At 59.9% G+C, this 23688-nt stretch overlaps 1 protein-coding gene across 2 annotated transcripts; it reads right to left on the reverse strand.

Annotated features, from left to right (window-relative positions):
* Nucleotides 1-573: 573 nt before the first annotated feature.
* On the reverse strand, nt 574-22972 carry ARRB1 (arrestin beta 1). 2 transcript variants are annotated; one of them, XM_080356880.1, is made up of 16 exons: nt 22148-22972; nt 10963-10993; nt 10355-10415; nt 9870-9914; nt 8092-8288; nt 7959-8018; nt 7792-7859; nt 5903-6038; nt 5734-5818; nt 5566-5638; nt 4038-4175; nt 3239-3322; nt 3085-3108; nt 1853-1923; nt 1521-1572; nt 574-991 (listed from the first exon to the last, which is right to left on the reverse strand). In XM_080356880.1, the coding sequence occupies exons 1-16, from the start codon at nt 22165-22167 to the stop codon at nt 880-882; spliced, it is 1257 nt and encodes a 418-aa protein (XP_080213006.1). In that variant the 5' UTR covers nt 22168-22972; the 3' UTR covers nt 574-879. The 2 variants fall into 2 exon arrangements, with proteins under 2 accessions (XP_080213006.1, XP_080213007.1); XM_080356881.1 differs by having other exon boundaries at nt 850-991; nt 3265-3322.
* Between the last annotated feature and the right edge of the window lie 716 nt (nt 22973-23688).

The raw sequence follows: 23688 nt of genomic DNA on the forward strand, positions 1-23688 counted from the left end.
GGACCCAAAATCCATGGGGAGGAACCCAAAATCCATGGGGGGGACCCAAACTCCATGGGGGGGATCCCAAAATCCATGGGGGAACCTGAAATCCCAGGGTGGGGGCAAGAGGTGTTTATGGAGTCCCCCCAGGCGCTGGCACCGTGCGGGAGGTGACATGGAGCCCCCGTCCCCACGTGTCACCTCCACATCCCCTGGTGTCACCTGGTGTCACCCAGCACCTCCAGGGGTGTAAAAAACGAATAAACCCCTAAATTTGGGGGGTTTAAGGAGGATTTTGGGGGAGGAAAGACCTGGGGAGGGGGGACACCCACCTGTCTTCCCAGCTCCAAACCGCAGGTTGAGTTTCAATGGGGATAAGCCAGGCTCAGGTCTTAGGCGGGGTCTAAGGGTTAAGCCAGGCTCGTGCATCCCGGGGAAGGGGACACATGCAGCAAAGGGCCAGAAGAGGGGGGGAACAAAGGGGATGTGCCCTTTCCCATGAGCTGGCTTGCTTAGAAAACACCCCCCCCCCCAAAATTCTCCTGCAACCCCCCCACCCAGTAGCAAACTGGTCCCCTCCCTGGACTGATATAAAAGAGGCGGCTCATAGGAAAGGGGGGGATGGATGGGGAGGTTGCGGGGGGACAAGGTGAGGGGTGCTGTGCCCCCCCAAAACCTCCAGCACCCCCCACAACAGGGAGGGGGAAACATCTGGATGAGAAGTGACGACACGGCACAGCTGGATGGTTATAATTGCTGTCGCCATTGGGCGATCCATAGGTAGAAATTAAAAAAACACCGAAAAAATCAAAAATTAATAATTATACAAAAAAATAAACCAAGAAGCCGAACGCGACGGACGTTCCTGGGCGAGGAGGGGGACACACACACGCTCGTTTATCTGTCGTTGAGCTGGGGGGAGTTTGTCCGCTCGTCCTCGTCCTCCTTGTCGTCCTTCATGCCCTTGAGCCGCTGGCGGGCAAAGTCTTCGAACACGATGTCATCATCGCTACATTTGGGGACAAAAAGGGAGAAAAAGGGGGCGGGGGATTTACCGGAGAAGGGGGGGGGACAACCCACCGCTGGGGTTTGTCCCCATGTGTTGCGCTTTTGGCTTTTAAACCCCCCCCCCCGTGTTCAGTTGATTCCTCCAAGTTTTGCCAACTCTTTGCCCCTTGAAGAATCGCAAACATCCCCCACCCTAAATCCACTTATTCCAACCCAAACGCAAAGCCCGGGATTAACGGGGCGGGGGTGCAAATTGCCGCGGTGTTGCCACCCATAGGGACAATGCGGGGACACCGTGGGGACACCGTGGGGACACCCCCCCACCACAACGCGATCCCGGCGGCTGTTTCCTTACTGCGCTTGCTCCTTTTAGTTTGGATTGTATTGTTTGGAAAGGCATGCGGGGGGGGGGGGGGTGGTGAAAGGGAGGTGGAGAGAAGTGCGATTGGGGTGACGTGCACAGCGCGGGGGGGTCAATGTTTTCCTAGGTGGGGGGGGTCCAAAATTCTAATGGTTTAATCATCACTTACTTTGTGTCGAGCTCGATGAGGTTCGTATCAATGGGCGCTTCGTGCTCTGGAACTGAAGAGAGGGGACGGGGTTTAGTCGTTAATGTCACCAAAAAGATGTGACCCCCCCCACCCCGCCACTGTTTGGGAGGGCGATGGGGACACCCCCATGGTTTTAAAGCTGGGATTTGCTGCCCCATGGGGGGTGAAAATCTCTCTGGAGCAAACTGATCCCTCTGCCCCCCCCCCCCCAAAAAAGAAATGACCCCCCCAAAAAAGAAATGACCCCCCCCCAAAAGAACTGACCCCCCCAAAATCACCCCCCATGGCCTGGGGGGATGTCGGACACTCACCGTCGCGGTGCGGAGGTTCCTCCTTGGGTTTGGGGTGCATGAGCGTGAAGGGCAGTTCCACCGCCACGTCGCTGCGAAATACACAGTGTGGGGGTGGAAATTTGGGGTTCGGGGGGGGGAAATTTGGGGTTGGAAGGGGGAATATTGGGGTGGGGGGGGGGCCAGAGTAAATTCCATGTTTAGGCAGCCGGGGGGGCCACAAAGCTGGGTTTAAAATGGTGTTACGGTCGTTATAGTGATCATGTTTCTTGGTTGAGCTTGAGTTGGTGGTTTGGGCTCGGCTTAAATCCCCCTTGGGATTAGGGGGGGACATGTGGGCAGGTTGGGGGGGACATGGATGCACCGTTAAGGGGATTTGGCAGCAGATTTGGGGGGACACACCAATAGAGTTGGGGGGGGACATGCTGGCAGGACTGGGGGACACAGCAGCAGAGTTGGGGGGACACACAAGCATGTTTTGGGGGGGACTCTGGCAGGATTAGGGGGGACATCAGCAGGATTAGGGGGGACATGGCAGCGTGGTCAGGGGGATGTGGCAGCAGATTTCGGGGGGGACACACCAGTAGAGTTGGGGGGACATGAAGGGGTCAGGGGGACACTGATAGGACTGGGGGACATCAGCAGAGTTGGGGGACACAAGAGCACATTTTGGGGGACACACAGTGGGACAATTAGGGGGGACATGCGGGCAGGTTCAAGGGGATGTGGCAGCAGATTTGGGGGGGACAGCAGCAGGGTTGGGGGGGGACACCAAGAGGAATGGGGGACACACCAGCAGAGTTGGGGGGACACACAAGCACACTTTGGGGGTGACACCAGCAGAGTTGGGGGGACATGCAGGCAGGGTTAGGGGGATGGGACAGCAGATTTGGGGGTGACACCAGCAGGGTTGGGGGGACATACAAGCGCATTTTGGGGGGGGACAACAGGAGGATTTGGGGTGGGACATGTAGACAAGGTCAGGGGGATATGGCAGCAGATTTGGGGGGGACACAAGCACATTTTGGGGGGGGACACTGGTGGGATCAGGGGGGGACACATGGGCAGGGTTGGGGGGATGTGGCAGCAGATTTGGGGGACACACCAGCCAACTTGGGGACACATCCAAGCCATGGTGCCCACGTGACCCCAATGTTGGTGACACCCCGATGACAAGTGTGGGGTGCGGGTGGCAGCGGAGGGGACCGAGGTGGGGGGTGCAGTGGCAATTTAGGGGTGTCCAGGGGGGTTACCTGGAGGCGAGGTCTCCCAGCAGGCTGGTGTGGGACAAAGGGGACAACATGTCAGTCACCGTCACCTAAGGACACCCCCTTGTCCCCAACCTTGTGTCCCCGCCACCCCATGAGCCCCAGAGGAGGTTCGAAGCGGGGGGTCCCCAAAACTCACCCTCCTCGGGACACCACCAGCTTCACCTTGACCTTGTAGGACACAATGATGCCCAAGATCTCCTTGTTGGCTCCGTCCCGCAACCTGGAGAAGGGGGGACAGTGAGGGGGGGGGCACGGGGACAATCTAGGGGGGTCACAGGGTATAGGACCCAAGGGGTGGGTTTTGGGGGGTGCAGGAGCCCCAGGAGTGGTTTTTGGGGCATCACAGGGCACTGGAAGCCCAGGGATTACTTTGGAGGGGCTTGCAGGGTGCAGGATGATTTTGAGGGGGGTCACTGGGTGCAGGATGGTTTTTGGGGGGTCACAGGGTGCTAGATGGTTTTGAGGGGGTCACTGGGTGCAGGAGCTCCAAGGATGTTTTGGGGGGGGGCTCACATGATGCAGAACCCTGGGTACAGTTTTGAGGGCTCACAGGGCACAGCATGGTTTTGGGGGCTCACAGGGCACAGGATGGTTTTGGGGGACCCACAGGATGCAGGAGCCCCAGGGATTGTTTTTGGGGGGGTCACAGGGCTCAGGATGGTTTTGGGGGAGTCAGAGAGTGCAGGGTGGTTTGGGGGGGACAGTCACAGGGTGCAGGATGTTTTTTGGGGGGGTCACAAGACATAAGATGGTTTTGGGGGGTCATAGGGCACAGGGTGGTTTTGGGTGGGCTCACAGGGTGCAGGATGTTTTTGGGGGGGGTCACAGGGTATAAGATGGTTGGAGGGGGGTCAGAGGACACAGGATGGTTTTAGGGGGGGTCACAGGGCTCAGGATGGTTTTTAGGGGTCACAGGATGTTTTTGGGGTGCTCACAGGGTGCTGGAGGCCAGGTTGGTGTCCTCGTGCTTGAGCTTCCCGTCCAGCGCCAGCCCCCGCTTCTCCCGGTTGTTGGCCAGGAAGGGCGTGAGGGTGTAGACCTTGCAGAATGTCGAGCTGGGGGCCACCATGTCGCTGGAGGGGACAGTCACCATCAGCCCCAGCTCCAAACCCCACCTCTAACAACCCCAACCTGCACATCTGCAGCCCAGCCTGGAGAACATCTCCATCCCATCCACAACCTGGAGAACATCTCCAACCCATCCACAACCTGGAGAACATCTCCATCCCATCCCCAGCCTGGAGAACATCTCCACCCCACCCCCAATCTGGAGAACATCTCCATTCTATCCCCAGCCTGGAGAACATCTCCATCCCATCCACAATCTGGAGAACATCTCCATTCCATCTCCAACCTGGAGAACATCTCCATTCTATCCCCAGCCTGGAGAACATCTCCATCCCCAGCCTGGAGAACATCTCCATCCCATCTCCAACCTGGAGAACATCTCCACCACATCTCCAACCTGGAGAACATCTCCATCCCATCCCCAACCTGGAGAACATCTCCATCCCATCCACAACCTGGAGAACATCTCCATCCCATCCCCAGCCTGGAGAACATCTCCATCCCATCCACAACCTGGAGAACATCTCCATCCCATCCCCAGCCTGGAGAACATCTCCATCTCATCCCCAGCCTGGAGAACATCTCCATCCCATCCACAACCTGGAGAACATCTCCTTCCCATGACCAGCCTGGAGAACATCTCCATCCCATCCCCAACCTGGAGAACATCTCCATCCCATCCACAACCTGGAGAACATCTCCATCCCATCCCCAACCTGGAGAACATCTCCATCCCATCTCCAACCTGGAGAACATCTCCTTCCCATGACCAGCCTGTAGAACATCTCCATCCCAGTCCTTGGTGAACATCTTCATCTGAACTCCAGATCATTCCCCAACATGGTGAACATCAACCCAACTCCAGACCCAGCCCAGATATCTCCATGCAGCCTGGTGAACATCTCCATCCCAACTCCAGGCCCAGCCTGGAGAACATCTCCATCCCATCCCAAGCCTGGAGAACACCTTCTTCCCAAGACCAGCCTGAAGAATATCTCCATCCCAGTCACAGCTTGGCAAACATCATCCCAACTCCAGACTTAACTCAAACATCCTCATCTAGCCTGGTGAATATCTCCATCCCAACTCCAGATCCAACAGAGATATCTCCAGCCCAGCCTGAAGAACGTCTCCATCCCAGTCCCAGCCTGGTGACCATCTCCATCCCAACTCCAGACCCAGCACAGCAACATCTCCATCCTGCCCCAGCTTGAAGTTCATCTCCAGCTGGTGGGACGCAGAGGTTGATGTTCCCCATGGTGCCATCCAAGAAGCTTCTCCTCCCACCAGGACCTGCTCACTGGATGCACCATCCCATAGCTCTGAAGGTTCTGCACCAGGGCAAGAGACCCCCAAGGCTCCTCTGATGTCCTTTGCCATGTTCCCAGTACTCACTCAGCGTCCTCCACGGCCACCGGACACTTGTACTGGGCGGTGTTGAAGAGGCAGATGTCGGCGTACTGGCGCACTGCGGGGAGACATGGAGACACGGGGGTCTGGGACATCAGGGATGGCCACCACAGGGACATCAGATGGGGTGTGGGGTGACACCCCATTCCTCACCTGAGATCTTGATCTTCTTCACTGTCTTGTTGGTGTTGTTGGTGACGTGGACGTTGACACTGATGGGTTCTCCGTGGTAATAGATCTGTGAGGAACAACAGGGCGGGCAGTGAGGTCCACGTCCTCGCCGAGATCGCCGCACTAGTGTCCCCAGCCTGTCCTCACCCACCTCCTTGTCCAGGGACGCCTCGAGGTGCAGCGGTTTGTCTGACATGAGGAACTGCCGCGTGGTCTCTGCCATGGGCTGGGGACCGGGGCGCTCCGGCGCATATTGGACCTTCCGGATGACCAGGCGGACCGAGTTCCTGGTTGGGGGGGACATGGCCAGAGGAGAACCCAGGCGTCCGGCTGCCCACATGCTGCCTGTGCTGCCTTGACCCATTTTGGGGCCAAATCCCTTTCTTCTTCTGGTCTAGGGTCATGGCAGGTTGGGGTGCTGGGGGTGTCCATCCCAACCCCAGGATCATCCCTCACCCATCCCAATCCTGGAGAACATCTCCAGCCTGGAGAAAGTCTCTGTCACTGCTCCGGCTTGGAGAACATCCCTGACCCATGACCAGCGTGGAGGACATTTCTGTCCCAGGACGAACCTAGAGGACATCTCTGGCCCAACTCCATCCTGGTGAACATCATCATGCCAACTACAGTTCCAGCCTGGAGAACATCTCCATCCCAGCCGCAGCCTGAGGAACATCTCCATCCCCACCACAACCTAGAGAACATCTCCATCCCAGCCCCAGCCTGAGGAACATCTCCATCCCAACCACAACCTAGAGAACATCTCCATCCCAGCTCCAGCCTGAGGAACATCTCCATCCCAACCACAACCTAGAGAACATCTCCATCCCAGCTCCAGCCTGAGGAACATCACCATCCCAACCACAACCTAGAGAACATCTCCATCCCAGCCCCAGCCTGAGGAACATCTCCATCCCAACCACAACCTAGAGGACATTTCCATCCCAACCACAACCTAGAGAACATCTCCATCCCAGCTCCAGCCTGAGGAACATCTCCATCCCAACCACAACCTAGAGGACATCTCCATCCCAGCTCCAGCCTGGAGAACATCTCCATCCCAGCCCCAACCTCGAGGACATCTCCATCCCAAGTCCAGCCTGGAGGTCATCTCCATCCCATGACCAGCCTGCAGAACATCTCCATCCCAGCTCTAGCCTAGAGCACATCTCCATCCCAGGCCCAACCTGGAAGACATCTCTGCCCCAGGCTCATCTAGAGAACATCTCCATCCCAGCCACAACTCAGAGAACGTCTCCATTCCAGATCCAGCCTAGAGGACTTCTCTATCCTATCCCAAGCCTGGAGAGCATCTCCTTCCCAAGACCAGCCTGGAAAAGATCTCCATTCCAGCTCCAGACTCAACCCAGACATCTCCATCCCAGCCTGGAGGACATCTCTGTCCCAGGTCCAACCTGGAGGACATCTCCACCCCAACTCCATCCTGATGACCATCATTATGCCAGCTCCGTCCCAGCCTAGCAAACAACTCCATCCCAGCCTGAAGGACATCTCTGTCCCAGCCCACCCTGGAGAACATCTCCATCTCAGCCTAGAGGATATCTCCATCCCAGCCCCATCATGGAGGACATCTCCATCCCAGCTCCATCCTGGAGAACATCTCCATCCCAACCCCAACCTAGAGGACATCTCCATCCCAGCCCCAACCTAGTGGACATCTCCATCCCAGCTCCATCATGGAGGACATCTCCATCCCAGCCCCAACCTAGTGGACATCTCCATCCCAGCCCCATCATGAAGGACATCTCCATCCCAGCTCCATCCTGGAGAACATCTCCATCCCAACCCCAATCTAGAGGACATCTCCATCCCAGCCCCAACCTAGAGGACATCTCCACTTCAGCCCAGCCTGGAGGACATCTCCATCCCAACCCCATCATGGCGGACAACTCCATCCCAGTCTGATCTCACCCATCATGGGTACCAAACCGGGGTGCCCCTTCCCCACCGCCACGTCACAGCCCCCACCAACACCCCAAAGATGCCACCACCCAGGCCAGACAGATCCTCTCCACTCACCTCTTGTGGATTTTCTCCTCCAGGTTCTCGGCGCAGAAAGCTTTGACCTCGTAGTCCACCCCGCAGGCCTGGACACCAGGAGTGGGCAGAGAAGGTGGCACAGAACCCCTTTGTCACCCCACCGCGAGGTGACCCCAACCGGTGCCACCAAGACGGGTGGACCTTACCTTCCCCGTATCCTCTGGGCCCGGCTGCAGCGTGACGGAGCAAGGCAGGTTGGGGGGGATCTGGGGAGGAAACAGGGGGTCAGGAACAGGGTCAGGACCTCATTGTCCCCATTGTCACCCGCTGCCACCCTACCTCGAAGGTGAAGGGATAGGCGTGCTCGCCCAGCTTCTTGATGAGCCGCTCCTGGAGCCGCGTCAGAGGCTTCTTCTCCTCGGGCAATGGGGGGAAGGCTTGAGCGTTGGCCACAAAAAGGTCCTTGCGGAACGTCAGGCCCAGCACGTCCAGGTCCTCACGGCCATAGCGGAAGGCGCAGGTCAGGGTGACGAAGACTGGGGAAGGGGACAAGGGAGTGGTGATGACGTGGTGTGGTGGCATCGTGGTTTATTGGCATTGGAACGTAGTGGCATCATGGTTTGGTGGCATCATGGTGTGGTGGTATCATGGTGTGGTGGTATCATAACATAGTGGCATCATGGTGTGGTGGTATCATGGTTTGGTGGCATTGTGGTGTGATGGTATCATGGTTTATTGGCATCATAGCATAGTGGCATCATGTTTTGGTGGTATCATGGTGTGGTGGCATCATAACATGGCGATATCATGGTTTATTAGCGTTATAACATAGTGGCAACATGGTTGGGTGGTATCATGGTGTGGTAGCATCATGGTGTTGTGGCATCATGGCTTATAGGCATCATAACATAGTGGCATCATGGTTTGGTGGCATCATGGTGTGGTGGTATCATGGTTTGGTGGCATCATAACATGGTGGCATCATGGTTTGGTGGCATCATGGGATGTGGTGGCATCATAACATGGTAGCATCATAACATGGTAGCATCATAACATGGTAGCATCCTGGCATGGTGGTATCATGGCATGGTGACATCACAGCATGGTGATATCAAGGCATGGTGACATCATGACATGGTGACATCATGGTTTGGTGGCATCATGATGTAGTTGGTACCGTGACATTGTGGTATCATGATACATTGACTCCACAGCATGGTGGCATCATGGCATGGTGACATCATGACATAGTTAGCATCACGACATGGTGGTATCATGACGCATTGACTCCATGGCATAGTGACATCATGGCATGGTGGTATCATGGTGTGGTGACATCACAGGGCAGTAATATCACATCATGGTGACGTCACGTCGCGGTGACATAATGTCATGGTGACATCATAGCATGGTGGCACCATGGTGTGGTGACATCACTGCACAGTGAGATCATGTCAATGTGACATCATGACATGGTGGTATCAGGGCACGGTGACCTCACAGTATGGTGATATCACAACATGGTGACATCACAGCATGGTGGCATCTCAGCCTGGGGATATCACAGCACAGTGATATCACATCATGGTGACATCATGGTATGGTGTTATCGTGACATGGTGGTATCACAACATGTGGACATCACAGCATGGTGACATCGTGACATAGTGGTATCATGGCAGGGTGATACCATGGCATGGTGGCATCATGGTGTGGTGACATCCAGGCATGGGGACATCACAGCATGGTGACATCATGGCACATTGATGCCATGGCACGTTGACATCATGGCATGGTGGCACCATGGTGTGGTGACATCACTACACGGTGACATTACAGCATGGTGACATCATGCCACGGTGACATCATGGCAGGGTCACATCATGGTGTGGTGGCACCATGTTGTGGTGGCATCACGGCTCACCCCAGTGCTCCCAGGATGTGCTGTGGTGGGACATGGGGACACAGCCCCGGGACACCCATTGTGGGGACCATCATCCCCACGGGGCTGCAAAATGTCACCCGAGCCACAACCTGGTCCCCTGTAGTGCCACATGGGTGTCCCCTGAGATGTCACCCGGGTGTCCCCAGGCATGAGGGGCCATAGGAGCCGTTACCTTTCCTCTCCTTCAGGTACTCGGGGTCCACCAGCACCACGCCATCTGCGGGGACAGCAGCGTCAGGGGACACACCACAGGGACAGGGGACACGTTGTGGGGACAGGGGACACCGTGGGATCAATGGAAACACTGGCGGTGACAATTGGACACACTGCGGGGACAGGGGACACCGTGGGGACAGGGGACACGTCATGAGGACGGGGGACACCGTGGGGTCAAGAGACACATTGTGAGGATGGGGGACACCATGGGATCAATGGAAACACTGGCAGGGACAAGGGGACACACCATGGGGACAGGGGACACATCCCAAGGACTGGGGACACTCTAGGGTTAGGGGACATGCTGGTGGGGACAGGGGGACACCACAAGCTCAGGGGATACATCACAGGGACAGGGGGGGACACCCCAGGGTTAGGGGGAGATGCCAGCGAGGACAGAGGGACCCCCAAATTGAGTGTCCCCCCCATGTCCCCACGTACCCACGGGGTCCACCACATCGATGTGATCCACGAAGTCCCTCTTGCCCAGGTAGACGGTGAGCTGGGGGGACACAGAGGGGACAGGGGGCCCTGTCACCACCCACTGGGGTCCGTCACCCCCGCCGTCCCCACGTGCCACCCCATCCCAGTGCCACCTTAAAGCTGGTGGCATCTCCAAAGCCTGGAACCCACCCAGATGTCCCCACACCTGGTGGCATCTCCAAAGCCTGGAACCCACGCCGATGTCCCCACATCTGGTGGCATCTCCAAAGCCTGGAAGCCACCCAGATGTCCCCACACCTGGTGGCATCTCCAAAGCCTGGAAGCCACCCAGATGTCCCCACACCTGGTGGCATCTCCAAAGCCTGGAGCCCACTCAGATGTCCCCACACCTAGTGGCATCTCCAAAGCCTGGAACCCACACAGATGTCCCCACACCTGGTGGCACCTGGTGACAAGCCCCTCCCCACCCCCGCCGTGCCTCAGTTTCCCCTCCCGCTGGCTCAGGCAGACCATGGGGCATCTCTGGGATTTGGGGACCTGCCCGGCCCCCCCAGCAGGATTTCGGGGGGGTCACCCTGGTGTCCCCCCATGTCACCCCCCCTTACCTTCCCGTTGGGACTGGCTTTCTTAAACACCCTGCAAGACAGAAAAGGGGGTCAGTGGCGGGCACATTCAACCTATAGACCCTATAGATCCTACAGGCCATACGGGGTACAGAGACCCTATAGACCATGGGGTGCACAGACACCCTATAGACCATGGTGGGCACAGAGACCCTATTCCTGCCCCATATGACACTGGGGAGCCCATATGGTCACCCCCGAACCCTAGAGACCATAGGGGGCACAAGGTGCGTGCAAAGTGTGTGCAAGGTGTGTGCAAGGTGCGTGCATGGTGTGTGCAAGGTGCCTTGCAAGGTGCGTGCAAGGTGTGTGCAAGGTGCGTGCAAAGTGTGTGCAAGGTGTGTGCAAGGTGCCTTGCAAGGTGTGTACAAGGTGTTTTGCAAGGTATGTGCAAGGTGCTGTGCAAGATGTGTGCAAGGTGTGTGTGCAAGGTGCATGAAAAGTGTGTGCAAGGTGTGTGCAAGGTGCATGAAAAGTGTGTGCAAGATGTGCGCAAGGTGTGTGCAAAATGTGTGCAAGGTGCATGAAAAGTGTGTGCAAGGTGTGTGCAAAATGTGTGCAAGATGCATGAAAAGTGTGTGCAAGGTGCGTGCAAGATGTGTGCAAGGTGCCGTGCAAGGTTCATGCAAACTGTGTGCAAAGTGTGTGCAAGGTGTGTGTGCAAGATGCCTTGCAAGGTGCCAACAAGGTGCGTACAAGGTGTCCTGCAAAGTGTGTGCAAGGTGCGTGCAAAGTGCGTGCAAGGTGTCTGCAAGGTGCGTGCAAGGTGTCTTGCAAAGTGTGTGCAAGGTGCGTGCAAGGTGCATGCAAGGTGTCTTGCAAGGTGTGTGCAAGGTGCGTGCAAAGTCTGTGCAAGGTGTGTGCAAGGTGCGTGCAAGGTGTCCGCAAGGTGCGTGCAAGGTGCGTGCAAGGTGAGTGCAAGGTGTCCGCAAGGTGCGTGCCAAGTGTGTGCAAAGTGTGTGCAAAGTGTGTGCAGGGTGCCCGCAAGGTGCGTGCAAAGTGCATGCAAGGTGTGTGCAAGGTGTGTGCAAAGTGTCCGCAAGGTGTGTGCAAGGTGCGTGCAAAGTTCACAGATGCTGGGAAAGCCAGAGGGACGGGCAGGGACGGGCAGGGACGGGCGGGGACGGGCGGGGACAAGCGGGGACGGGCAGTGCTCTCTGCACACAGCTAGCAGCGGCCGCCGGCTCGGGCTGTGCCGGATTATCCCTCCCGGCTGCCAAATCCCATTAAAACCATCCAGCGGATTAACGGCGGCGGGAAAAGGAACCGCCGGGCGCCGCGGGGCTGGGCCCAGACCGGGACCCCGGGGGCTGAGTCCTGTGGGCGAGGGGAGCTGCCTGCACCCTGCTGCCTGTGCTGCCTGCGCCCTGCTGCCTGTGCATTGCACCCTGCTGCCTGTGCGCTGCCTGCAACCTGCTGCCTGTGCTGCCTGCGCCCTGCTGCCTGTGCATTGCACCCTGCTGCCTGTGCTGCCTGCGCCCTGCTGCCTGTGCATTGCACCCTGCTGCCTGTGCATTGCACCCTGCTGCCTGTGCTGCCTGCGCCCTGCTGCCTGTGCATTGCACTCTGCTGCCTGTGCGCTGCCTGCAACCTGCTGCCTGTGCTGCCTGCACCCTGCTGCCTGTGCATTGCACCCTGCTGCCTGTGCTGCCTGCAACCTGCTGCCTGTGCGCTGCAACCTGCTGCCTGTGCGCTGCAACCTGCTGCCTGCGCGCTGCCTCCACCCTCCTGCTTGTGTTCTGCATCCTTCTGCCTGCATCCTCACTGCCTCCATTCTGCTGCCTGTGTTTTGCCTGCATCTCACTGTCTGCATCCTGCCTGCATTTCCTGCCTGCACCTGCTGCCTGCATCCTGCCTGCACCTCCCCCCTGGCCTTTGACAGCAGCTCCCAGGGACTTGCTGCGTGTGACAGGGTGCCCCGCGTCCCCAGGCCGGGGTGACCCGTGTGTCAGGGTGACCATCACCCCCCTGCCTGCATGTCGGGGTGACTGTCACCCCCTCCCCTGTGTGTCCCCACAGCCCTGCAACCCTGTGTCCCTGTCCCCACATCCCTATGTCCCCACATCTCTGTGACCCCACATCCCTGCGTCCCTGTCCTCGCATCCCTGTGTCCCTGTCCTCATGCCACTGTATCCCTGTGTCCCTGTGTCCCCACATCCCTGTGACCCCACATCCCTGTAACCCCACATCCCTGTGTCCCTGTCCTCATGCCACTGTATCCCTGTGTCCCTGGAACCCTGTGTCCCTGTGTCCCCGGAACCCTGTGTCCCTGTGTCCCCACATCCCTGTGTCCCTGTCCTCGCATCCCTATGTCCCCACATCCCTGTGTCCCCACATCCCTGTAACCCCACATCCCTGTGTCCCTGTCCTCGTGCCACTGTATCCCTGTGTCCCCGGAACCCTGTGTCCCTGTCCCCACATCCCTGTGTCCCCACATCCCTGTAACCCCACATCCCTGTGTCCCTGTCCTCATGCCACTGTATCCTTGTGTCCCTGGAACCCTGGGTCCCTGTGTCCCCACATCCCTGTGTCCCCACACCTCTGTGACCCTACATACCTGTGTCCCTGTCCTCGCATCCCTGTGTCCCTGTCCTCATGCCACTGCATCCCTGTGTCCCTGGAACCCTGTGTCCCTGTGTCCCCGGAACCCTGTGTCCCCACATCCCCAGAACCCTGTATCCCTGTCCTCACATCCCTGTCCCCCCACATCCCTGGAACTCCATGTCCCTGTGTCCCCACATCCCTGCATCCCTGTAACTCTCTGTCCCTGTCCCCACATCCCTGTATCCCCACATCCCTGTGTCCCTGGTACTGTGTCCCCACATCTGCATCCCTGTGTCCCTCGAACCCTATGTCCCTATGTCCCCACATCCCTGGAACCTTATGTCCCTGTCCCCTCATTCCTGTGTTCCCACATCCCTGGAACCTTATGTCCGTGTCCCCTCATCCCTGTGTCCCCACATCCCTGTCCCCCTGCATCCCTGTGTCCTGACACCCCTGCATCTTCGTGTCCCTGGTACCCTGTCCCCCTCCATCCCTGTGTCCCCACATCCCTATGTCCCCACATCTCCACATTCCTGTGTCTCTGGAACCCCATGTCCCTACCACCCTGTGTCCCCATGTCCCCACATCTCTGCACCCCCATGTCCCTGTCCCCACATCCCCTTCCCAGGTGGCCTCTCCTTGGGTTTGGGGACAAAGTTGAGATATCCCAGACGGGGCGGGATGAAAAGGTGGCGCTAATTTGCTGTAATTAAATAAACGAGGGGGAAATAAAGGGCCTGGGCTGGTTGAGGAAGGGCACAGCGTCGATAATCAGCGTTTCCCCCTCCCTGCAATTAATTAATTAATCAGGTTTTAAGGCCGAGGGATTGGCAGAGCACCCAGAGCTGGGGATGGAGGGGGCGATGCCACCTCCCGAGAGCAATTAACAGCGGGGTTTTTCAGGGTAATTAATGAGTTGTTACAGCAAAGAGGGATGGGGAGCAGCCTCCGCCACCCCCGCACCCAGGGGACACAGTGGCGAGGTTTGGGGTGCTGGGAACCCCGGGAATGGAGCCAAACGCTGGGTGGGGTGGGGAGCGGCGCTGGCTGCTGCCCAGCCCTCGTTACACAAACGAAGCCGCTAACGAACCGGGGCCAAGGCCGATCGATGGCGGCCGCGAGCAGGAAACTATTACTCACCCGGCACCGCCGCACCCGCCCCACGGCACGGCGGGGAGCCCCACAGCGCCTGAGACCCACACAACCCCGTGCTATGGGCGCAGGAGCCCCATGGAACTCAACACCCACACAACCCCACATTATGGGTGCAGGAGCCCCACAGAACCCAAGACCTACACAACCCCACATTATGGGTGCAGGAGCCCCACAGAACCCAAGACCTACACAACCCCACATTATGGGTGCAGGAGCCCCATAGAACTCAACACCCACACAACCCCACATTATGGGTGCAGGAGCCCCATGGAACTCAACACCTACACAACCCCACATTATGGGTGCAGGAGCCCATAGAACTCAACACCCACACAACCCTGTGCTATGGGTGCAGGAGCCCCATGGAACTCAACACCCACACAACCCCGTGCTATGGGTGCAGGAGCCCATAGAACTCAACACACACACAACCCCACATTATGGGTGCAGGAGCCCATAGAACTCAACACCCACACAACCCCGTGCTATGGGTGCAGGAGCCCCATAGAACTAACACCCACACAACCCCACGTTATGGATGCAGGAGCCCCATGGAACTCAACACCCACAAAAGCCCACGCTATGGGGGCAAAAGCCCCACAGAGCCCAAGACCTACATAACCCTGTGCTATGGGTGCAGGAGCCCCACATAACCCCATCCTATGGGTGCAGGAGCCCTGCAGAGACCCACAGAGCCTGAGACCTTTATGGTCCCACAGTATGTGTGCAGAAGACCAGGCTGGCCCCACATAATGGGTGCAGGAGCCCCATAGAGCCCAAGACCTTCATGGTCCTACACTATGGGTGCAGGAGCCCTACAAAACCCCATGGTATGGGTGCAGGGGCCCCAAGGAGCCCAAGACCCACATGACCCCATGCTATGGGTACAGAGCCCTGCACAGCCCCACATGATGGGTGCAGGAGCCCCATAGAGCCCCAGACCTTCACGGTCCCATGCTATGGGTGCAGGAGCCTCACAAAACCTTGTGCTATGGGTGCAGAAGCCCGAGGTGGCCCCACATTATGGGTGCAGGAGCCCCACAGAGCCCAAGATCTACAAGTCCCATGCTATGGGTGCAGGAGCCCCACAAAACCACATCCTATGGGTGCAGGAGCCCCACAGAGCCTAAGACCCACATGACCCCATGCTATGGGTGCAGGAGCCTCAAAGAGCCCCACACTATGGGTGCAGGAGCCCCATGGAGCCCAAGACCCACATAGTCCCATGCTACGGGTGCAAGAGCCTGGGGTGACCCCACATTATGGGTGCAGGAGCCCCACAAAACCCAAGACCTTCATGGTCTCATGCTATGGGTGCAGAATCCCCACAGATCCCCACACTATGGGTGCAGGGGCCCCAAGGGGCCCAAGACCCACATGACCCCATGCTATGGGTGCAGGAGCCCCAGAGATCCCCATACTATGGGTGCAGGGGCCCCATGGAGCCCAAGACCCACGAAGTCCCACGCTATGGGTGCAGGAGCCTCAAAGAGCCCCACACTACGGGTGCAGGAGCCCCATGGAGCCCAAGACCCACATAGTCCCATGCTATGGGTGCAGGAGCCTCACAAAACCTTGTGCTATGGGTGCAGAAGCCTGGGGTGGCCTCATACTATGGGTGCAGGGGCCCCACAGAGCCTGAGACCCCCATGACCCCATGCTATGGGTGCAGGAGCCCCCCAGAGCCTGAGACCCACACGACCCCATGCTATGGGTGCAGGAGCCCCTCAGAGCCCCATGCTATGGGTGCAGGAGCCCCATGGAGCCCAAGACCCACACGACCCCATGCTATAGGTCAGGAGCCCCCCAGAGCCCCATGCTATGGGTCAGGAGCCTGGGCTGCCCCCCAGAACGCGAAAAGGAGGAAACACGGAGCGTTCCCTCCCCCTCTGGCCCTTCCTGGTGTGGAAACACCAGAGCCACCGGGCAGGAAATCCTGTCACCGCCGGTGACTTCCCGGTGTCCCCCGTGTCACTTGGCACCGCCGCCAGGCCACATCCTGCCCGCCTCATTGATCCGGTGCCTTAATGAGCTCGTTAGGTGCACGCTAACGATCGCTTTATTTGGCGGCTGCTCATCGAGCGGGGTCCGTTTGATGCCTGTTGGGGAGATTGAGGAGGATTTGATTTCCCTTGGGGACATCGATCGCCTTTGAACTTGGGGGCGGACAGACGGACAGACGGATAGGTTTGTACAGGCTCTCACTCTAATGGGGCCGGCGGGCAGGTCTAATTAGCCAACGCCCTCATTAGAAGGGACCTCCGGGGGATAACGGAGCCGCAGCCACATCTGCACAACCACATCTGCACAACCACATCTGCACAACTACATCTGCACGCCCCGGCACGACCCGGCGGCCGGTGGCTCCAGGCCTGGAGCAAATAGAGCGAGTGTGAACCAGGGGTGAGCCCGGAGAGTCACACCCCAAAAACGAGAGCACCCCGGGGCCAACGCTGCATCCCGCTGCGTCCTGCAGCCCCCTGCATCCCTGCATCCCCCCCATATCCCACATCCCCCTGCATCCCCCTGCATCCCCCCTATATCCCGCATCCCACTGCATCCTGTACTCCTCTATATCCCGCATCCCACTGCATCCTGTACCCCTCTATATCCCGCATCCCACTGCATCCTGTATCCCCTCTATATCCTGCATCCCCCTGCATCCCTGCATCCCCCCCATATCCCACATCCCGCTGCACCCTGCATCCCCCTGCATCCTGCATCCCCCTGCATCCCTCCTATATCCCATATCTCGCTGCATCCCCCCTATATCCCGCATCCCACTGCATCCTGCATCCCCCTACATCCCTGCATCCCCCCTGCATCCTGCATCCCCCTGCATCCCTCCTATATCCCATATCTCGCTGCATCCCCCCTATATCCCGCATCCCACTGCATCCTGCATCCCCCTACATCCCTGCATCCCCCCTATATCCCGCATCCCACTGCACCCTGCATCCCTGCATCCCCCCTATATCCTGCATCTCACTGCATCCCACTATATACCACATCCCCCCTACATCCCTGCATCCCCCCTGTATCCCTGCATCCCCCCTATATCCCACATCTCACCACATCCCCCTATATCCCACATTCCCCCTACATCCCGCAAACCCCTACATCCCACATCCCCCCTGCATCCCACATTCCCCCTGCATCCCATATCCCCCCTACAACCTACATTCCCCCTATATTCCACATCCCCCCTATATCCTACATCCCCCCATATCCTGCATCCCCTCTGCATCCTGCATCAATTCTACACCTCACTGCATCCCCCCTACATCCCCCTTTGTCCCTGCATCCCCCTTCGTCCCTATATCCCATATCCCCCATATATACCACAGCCCCCTGCATCCCTCCTACATCCCACATATCCTCCATCCCCTCTGCATCCTGCATCACTCCTACATCCCGCATCCTCCTTACATCCCAAATCCCCCCTATATCCCGCATCCCATCGCATCCATAATGCGGGACCATGAAGGTCTTGGGCCCCATGGGTCCCCTGCATCCCTGTATCCCGCTGCATCCCTGTATCCTGCATCCCGCTGCATCCCCACATCCCGCTGCATCCCTGTATCCTGCATCCACATCATCCTGCATCCCGCTGCATCCCTGTGTCCTGCATCCCGCACCATCCCACTGTATCCCTGCATCCTGCATCCACATCATCCCTTATCCTGCTGCATCCCTGTATCCTGCATCCCGCATCATCCCGCATCCTGCTGCATCCCTGTATCTTGCATCCCGCTGCATCCCCACATCCCGCTGCATTCCTGTATCCTGCATCCCACATCATCCCGCATCCTGCTGCATCCCTGTATCCCACACCCCGCTGCATCCCTACATCCTGCTGCATCCCTGCATCCTGCATCCCGCTGCATCCCCACATCCCGCATCATCCCGCATCCCGCTGCATCCCTGTATCCTGCATCCCGCTGCATCCCCACATCCTGCTGCATCCCTGTATCCCGCATCCCACTGCATCCCCACATCCTACTGCATCCCTGCATCCTGCTGCATCCCCACATCCCGCTGCGTTCCTGTATCCTGCATCCCATATCATCCTGCTGCATCCCCACATCCCGGTGCATCCCCGCATCCCGCTGCGTTCGCACATCCTGCTGCGTCCCTGCATCCCACATCCCGCTGCATCCCTGTATTCCACATCCCGCTGCATCCCTGTATCCCGCACCCCCCTGCATCCCACATCCCGCTGCATCCCCCTCACCCTGCATCCCATGCCAGGCACCCCATGCCAGGCTGGAATCCCGCCTTGCCGCGGAACGGGCCCTGGCGCGGGGTGCGGGACGTGTCCGGATCCTGCTCGTCACCACCCAGGAGCTCGTTCTCCAGACACCGTGTGGGAAGCAGGAGGTTTCCCCGGCCTGGGCCACCTGCCTCCTGCCCCTCCCCGTGACCATCCCCGAGCGTCCTGGGGACACCGGAGCATCCCCAGGGACACTGGAGCATCCCCAGGGACACCGGAGCGTCCTGGGGAACACTGGAGCATCCCAGGGACACTGGAGCATCCTGGGGACACCAGAGCATCCCAGGGACACTGGAGCACCCCTGGGGACACTGGAGCAGCCTCAGGGGCACCAGAGCATCCCAGGGACACCGGAGCATCCCCAGGGATGCTCCAGCAACACTGGAGTATCCCCAGGGACACTGGAGCATCCTGGGGGCACTGGGGCATCTCAGGGCCACTGGAGTATCCCCAGGGACACCAGAGCATGCCAGGGACACTGGAACATCCTGGGGACACTGGAGCATCCCAGAGGACACTGGAGCACCCCTGGGGACACCAGAGCATCCCTGGGGACGTGGGAGCAGCCTCGGGGGCACCAGAGCATCCCAGGGACACCGGAGCATCCTCGGGGACGCTGGAGCATCCCTGGGGACACCAGAGCATCCCTGGGGACATCGGAGCATCCCGGGGACACTGGAGCATCCCGGGGAACACTGGAGCATCCCGGGGACACTGGAGTATCCCCAGGGACACCGGAGCATCCTGGGGGGACACTGGAGCACCCCTGGGGACACCGGAGCAGCCTCAGGGGCACCAGAGCATCCCAGGGACACCGGAGCATCCCCAGGGATGCTGGAGCATCCCTGGGGAGACTGGAGTATCCCCAGGGACACTGGAGCATCCTGGGGGCACTGGAGCATCCCCAGGGACACCGGAGCATCCTGGGGAACACTGGATCATCCCAGGGACACTGGAGTATCCCTGGGGACACTGGAGCATCCCTGGGGATGTCGAAGCATCCCGGAGGACACTGGAGCACCCCTGGGGACACCAGAGCATCCCTGGGGACATGGGAGCAGCCTCGGGGGCACCGGAGCATCCCCAGAGACACCGGAGCATCCTGGAGGACACTGGAACATCCTCAGGGATACCAGAGCATCCCCAGGGGATCCCCAGGGGACACCAGAGCACGCTGGGGGGGACACTAGAGCATCCCAGGGACACTGGAGCATCCTCAGGGGACACTGGAGCATCCCAGGGACACTGGAGCATCCCCAGAGACACTGGAGTATCCCCAGAGACACTGGAGCATCCCAGGGACACCAGAGCATGCCAGAGACACTGGAGCATCATGGGGACGCCGAAGCATCTCGGAGGACACTGGAGCACCCCTGGGGACACCAGAGCATCCCAGGGACACCGGAGCATCCCCAGGGACATTGGAGTATCCTGGAGGACACTGGAGCATCCCCAGGGATACCAGAGCATCCCCAGGGGATCCCCAGGGGACACCAGAGCATCCTGGGGGGGGACACTGGAGCATCCCAGGGACACTGGAGCAACCCCAGGGGACACTGGAGCATCCCTGGTGACACTAGAGCATCCCCAGGGGACACCAGAGCATCCCCAGGGGACACTGGAGCATCCCAAGCACACTGGAGCATCCCCAGGGACACTGGAGCATCCCTGGTGACACTGGAGCATCTCAGGATACCGGTCCCAAGAATTATTTGATGGGGCAGGATATGACCGTGGGGACAGCCCAGTGACATCCCACTATGGCGCTTCCAGCCACAGGGAAGCCACCACAGGCCACCAAAGTGTCCCGAGGCCACCGCGGCCACCCCTGGGTGCCGGGTGAAAGGAGCCGGGTGGGGGAAACGGGGTTTTGTTTTTGAGAAGCTGCAAATAATAAGGTGACACGTTCGGTGGTGGCTCCACCGAGTCGCTTCCTCCAGCTCTTCCCACCTTCTAAGGGGGTTCGGCGAGATGTTGGGGACGGTGACACGATGACGCACGGAGCTGCACCCCCCAAACCCAAAGATGGCTCCTGGGGATCCCCCCGCACCCTAAATCTGCTCCTCGCCCCGCATGGGGCACCCAGGGCCATGTGGGGACCCCAAATGTCACCAAACCGGGGGGTGGCAGAGTGGGGACACCCAGGAAAAGTGGGGTGACCCCAGCAGAAATGATGCGTTTTGGGGTGCCACCCAACACCCCAACACCTCTTTGGGGGGAATCCGAGCAGATTTGGGGCTCCAAAAGGGACATGGGGAGGGGGGAATTCATCACCTTAATCCCCCCCCTGCTCCAGCTCACTGGGACACCCCAAAAATCTCTTGGGGGGGGGACAAATCCAGCTGTGGATCTCAGGAACCCCAGGGGTGCTCCAGCCTCATCCCCGCTGCTCCAAAATTGGGGGGTTCCCCCCCCATCACCCCCCTAATCCACCCATCATCCTCCTAATTCTGGGGGGGCCCACCCACTCCAGTTCTCCTAAATTGGGGATGCTGGGACACGGGGGGATGTGGGTGTTGGACCAGCAGCACCCCAGTATCAACCCCCCACCCCCCAAAACGCTTTGGGGGGGTCAGTGGGAGCCCCCAAACCCCATCGTGCCCCCCCAAATCGCTGCAGCGTTTCTGGAAGGTTCTGCCAAAATCAGGCCGGACCCCCCCCTCCCCCCACCCCGTGTTGAAGTGGCATTGGTGGCATCGGTGTCACCCCCAAAACCGTGACATGGGTGGGGATAGAGGGGAGGGCAATGTGACCCCCCCTAAGAACCCTCCATAATTAATAATGGGGACACCCAGGGGGGACAACGAGCTGTCACAACGGGGTGACAGATGGCACCGGAGTGTCATCCCCGCGGTGACACCCAGACTGTCACAATAGACACCCCAAGCCCCCCCCATACATGCGCTGGGGGGGGTCACCAGAGTCCCCAAACCCCAAAACACCCTTTCGTGGGGTGGGGGTGGCCACAGGGTCCCCAAATAACGCCGGTCGCAGCGGTGGCTCACGGGGACCCCCCCAAATGCCACTGGGGGGCCCGTGGGGGGGGTCACTGGGATGACCCCCCCCCCCCCCATAAACCGCAACGACGCGAGGGGACCCCGGAAGCGACCCAGGGGACCCCCCCGGTAGCCCCGGGCAACGGCGGCGGGCTCGGCGCTGACACCCCCGGGGTGCCCCCCCCCCCCCAAAACTCACCGGGTGCCTTTGTCTCCCATGGCCCCGGCGATCCGGGCAGCTCCGCCGGGACGCGCCGAGCGGGGCTTGGAAAATTACTGGCTGGATGGTGGAGGGGGAAGAGGCGGCGGCGGGGAGGGCGCTGGGCCCGGTACGGCCCGGTACGGCCCGGTACGGGCTCGGCTCGGCTCGGCTCGGCTCGGCTCGGCCGCGCTCGGCTGTTCTCGGCTCGGTTCGGCTCCGCTCAGCCCGCCGCTCGGTTCGGTTCGGCCACGCTCGGCTCTGTTCGACCTCGACCCCCCCCCGCTCGCTCAGCTCGGCCCCGTTGGGTTCGGTTCGGCTCTTCTCGGCTCCGCTCAGCCCCCCGCTCGGTTCGGTTCGGCTCTTCTCGGCTCCGCTCAGCCCCCCGCTCGGCTCGGTTCGGCTGTTCTCGGCTCGGTTCGGCCGCTCTCGGGTGCGTTCGGCCCCTCCGCTCGGTTCGGCCCCGCTCGGCTCGGCCCCGTTCGCCTGGGTTGGGTCCCGCTCGGTTCGGCTCGGCTGTTCTCGGCTCCGCTCAGCCCCCCGCTCGGCTCGGTTCGGCTGTTCTCGGCTCGGTTCGGCTCCTCTCAGCTCCCCGCTCGGTTCGGCTCGGCTGTTCTCGGCTCCGCTCAGCTCCCCGCTCGGCTCGGTTCGGCTCGGCTGTTCTCGGCTCGGTTCGGCTCCGCTCAGCTCCCCGCTCGGCTCGGTTCGGCTCGGCTGTTCTCGGCTCGGTTCGGCCCCGCTCGGCCCGGGCGCTGCCGAGCGCAGCCCCGCGGCGCTGCCGCTGCCGCCGCCGCCTCCGCCCGCCCCCGAGCGAGCGCGGCCCCGGGGCGGGGGGCGGCGGCACGCGCGGGGCCACAGGGGCGGGGGGGGAAACGGAACGGGGAAGCGGGGGGGGGGCGGGGGGGGGGGATGACCGGGCTGCGCACGCGCGGGGACACCCGGAGGGACAGAGAGGGGGAGGGGCGCCCCCACGTGCCCGGAGAGGGACCTGCAGGGTGGGGGACGGATCGCGGGGACACGCGCGCGGGCACGCGGGCACGTGCACTCGCGTGTGCGCACACACACACACACACGCGTACATGCGCACACGCACCCGTGCGCACGTACATCTGTGCACACCCATGTGCACACCCATGTGCACACACGCACAGGTGCGCGCACATAATGTGCGCACAATACGTGCGCGCACACGTGGGCACGCACACCCCCGTGCACGCACAGCTTCCATGTGCACACACCCCCCTGTGCACACACACACGCGTGTGCACACACACCCGTGCACACACGTGCATGCATACACACCCCCCCATGTGCACGCACACACAACGTGCACACACACACACATTCACATGTTCACACCCATGTGCGCACGTGTACATGTGTGCATGCACATAATGTGCACACAACACATGCACACAACACGTGCACACACCTACATGCACACACATGTATGTGCACACACACCTGTGCACACACACCCTCCATATGCACACACCCACCTCTGTGCACACACACAAGTGCACATATTCGCACACACACAC

The sequence above is a fragment of the Nesoenas mayeri genome (assembly GCF_963082525.1).
Source record: "Nesoenas mayeri genome assembly, chromosome: 1".
In the NCBI taxonomy this organism is placed as follows: domain Eukaryota; kingdom Metazoa; phylum Chordata; class Aves; order Columbiformes; family Columbidae; genus Nesoenas; species Nesoenas mayeri.

Coding starts and splice junctions, on each gene's coding strand:
- ARRB1 (XM_080356880.1), bottom strand. CDS start 22,167: ATGGGAGACAAAGGCACCCG. Junction 10,994..22,147: donor ATGGGAGACAAAGGCACCCG/GTGAGTTTTGGG, acceptor TCTGTCTTGCAG/GGTGTTTAAGAAAGCCAGTC. Junction 6,039..7,791: donor GAGGAGAAAATCCACAAGAG/GTGAGTGGAGAG, acceptor CCCCCCAACCAG/GAACTCGGTCCGCCTGGTCA.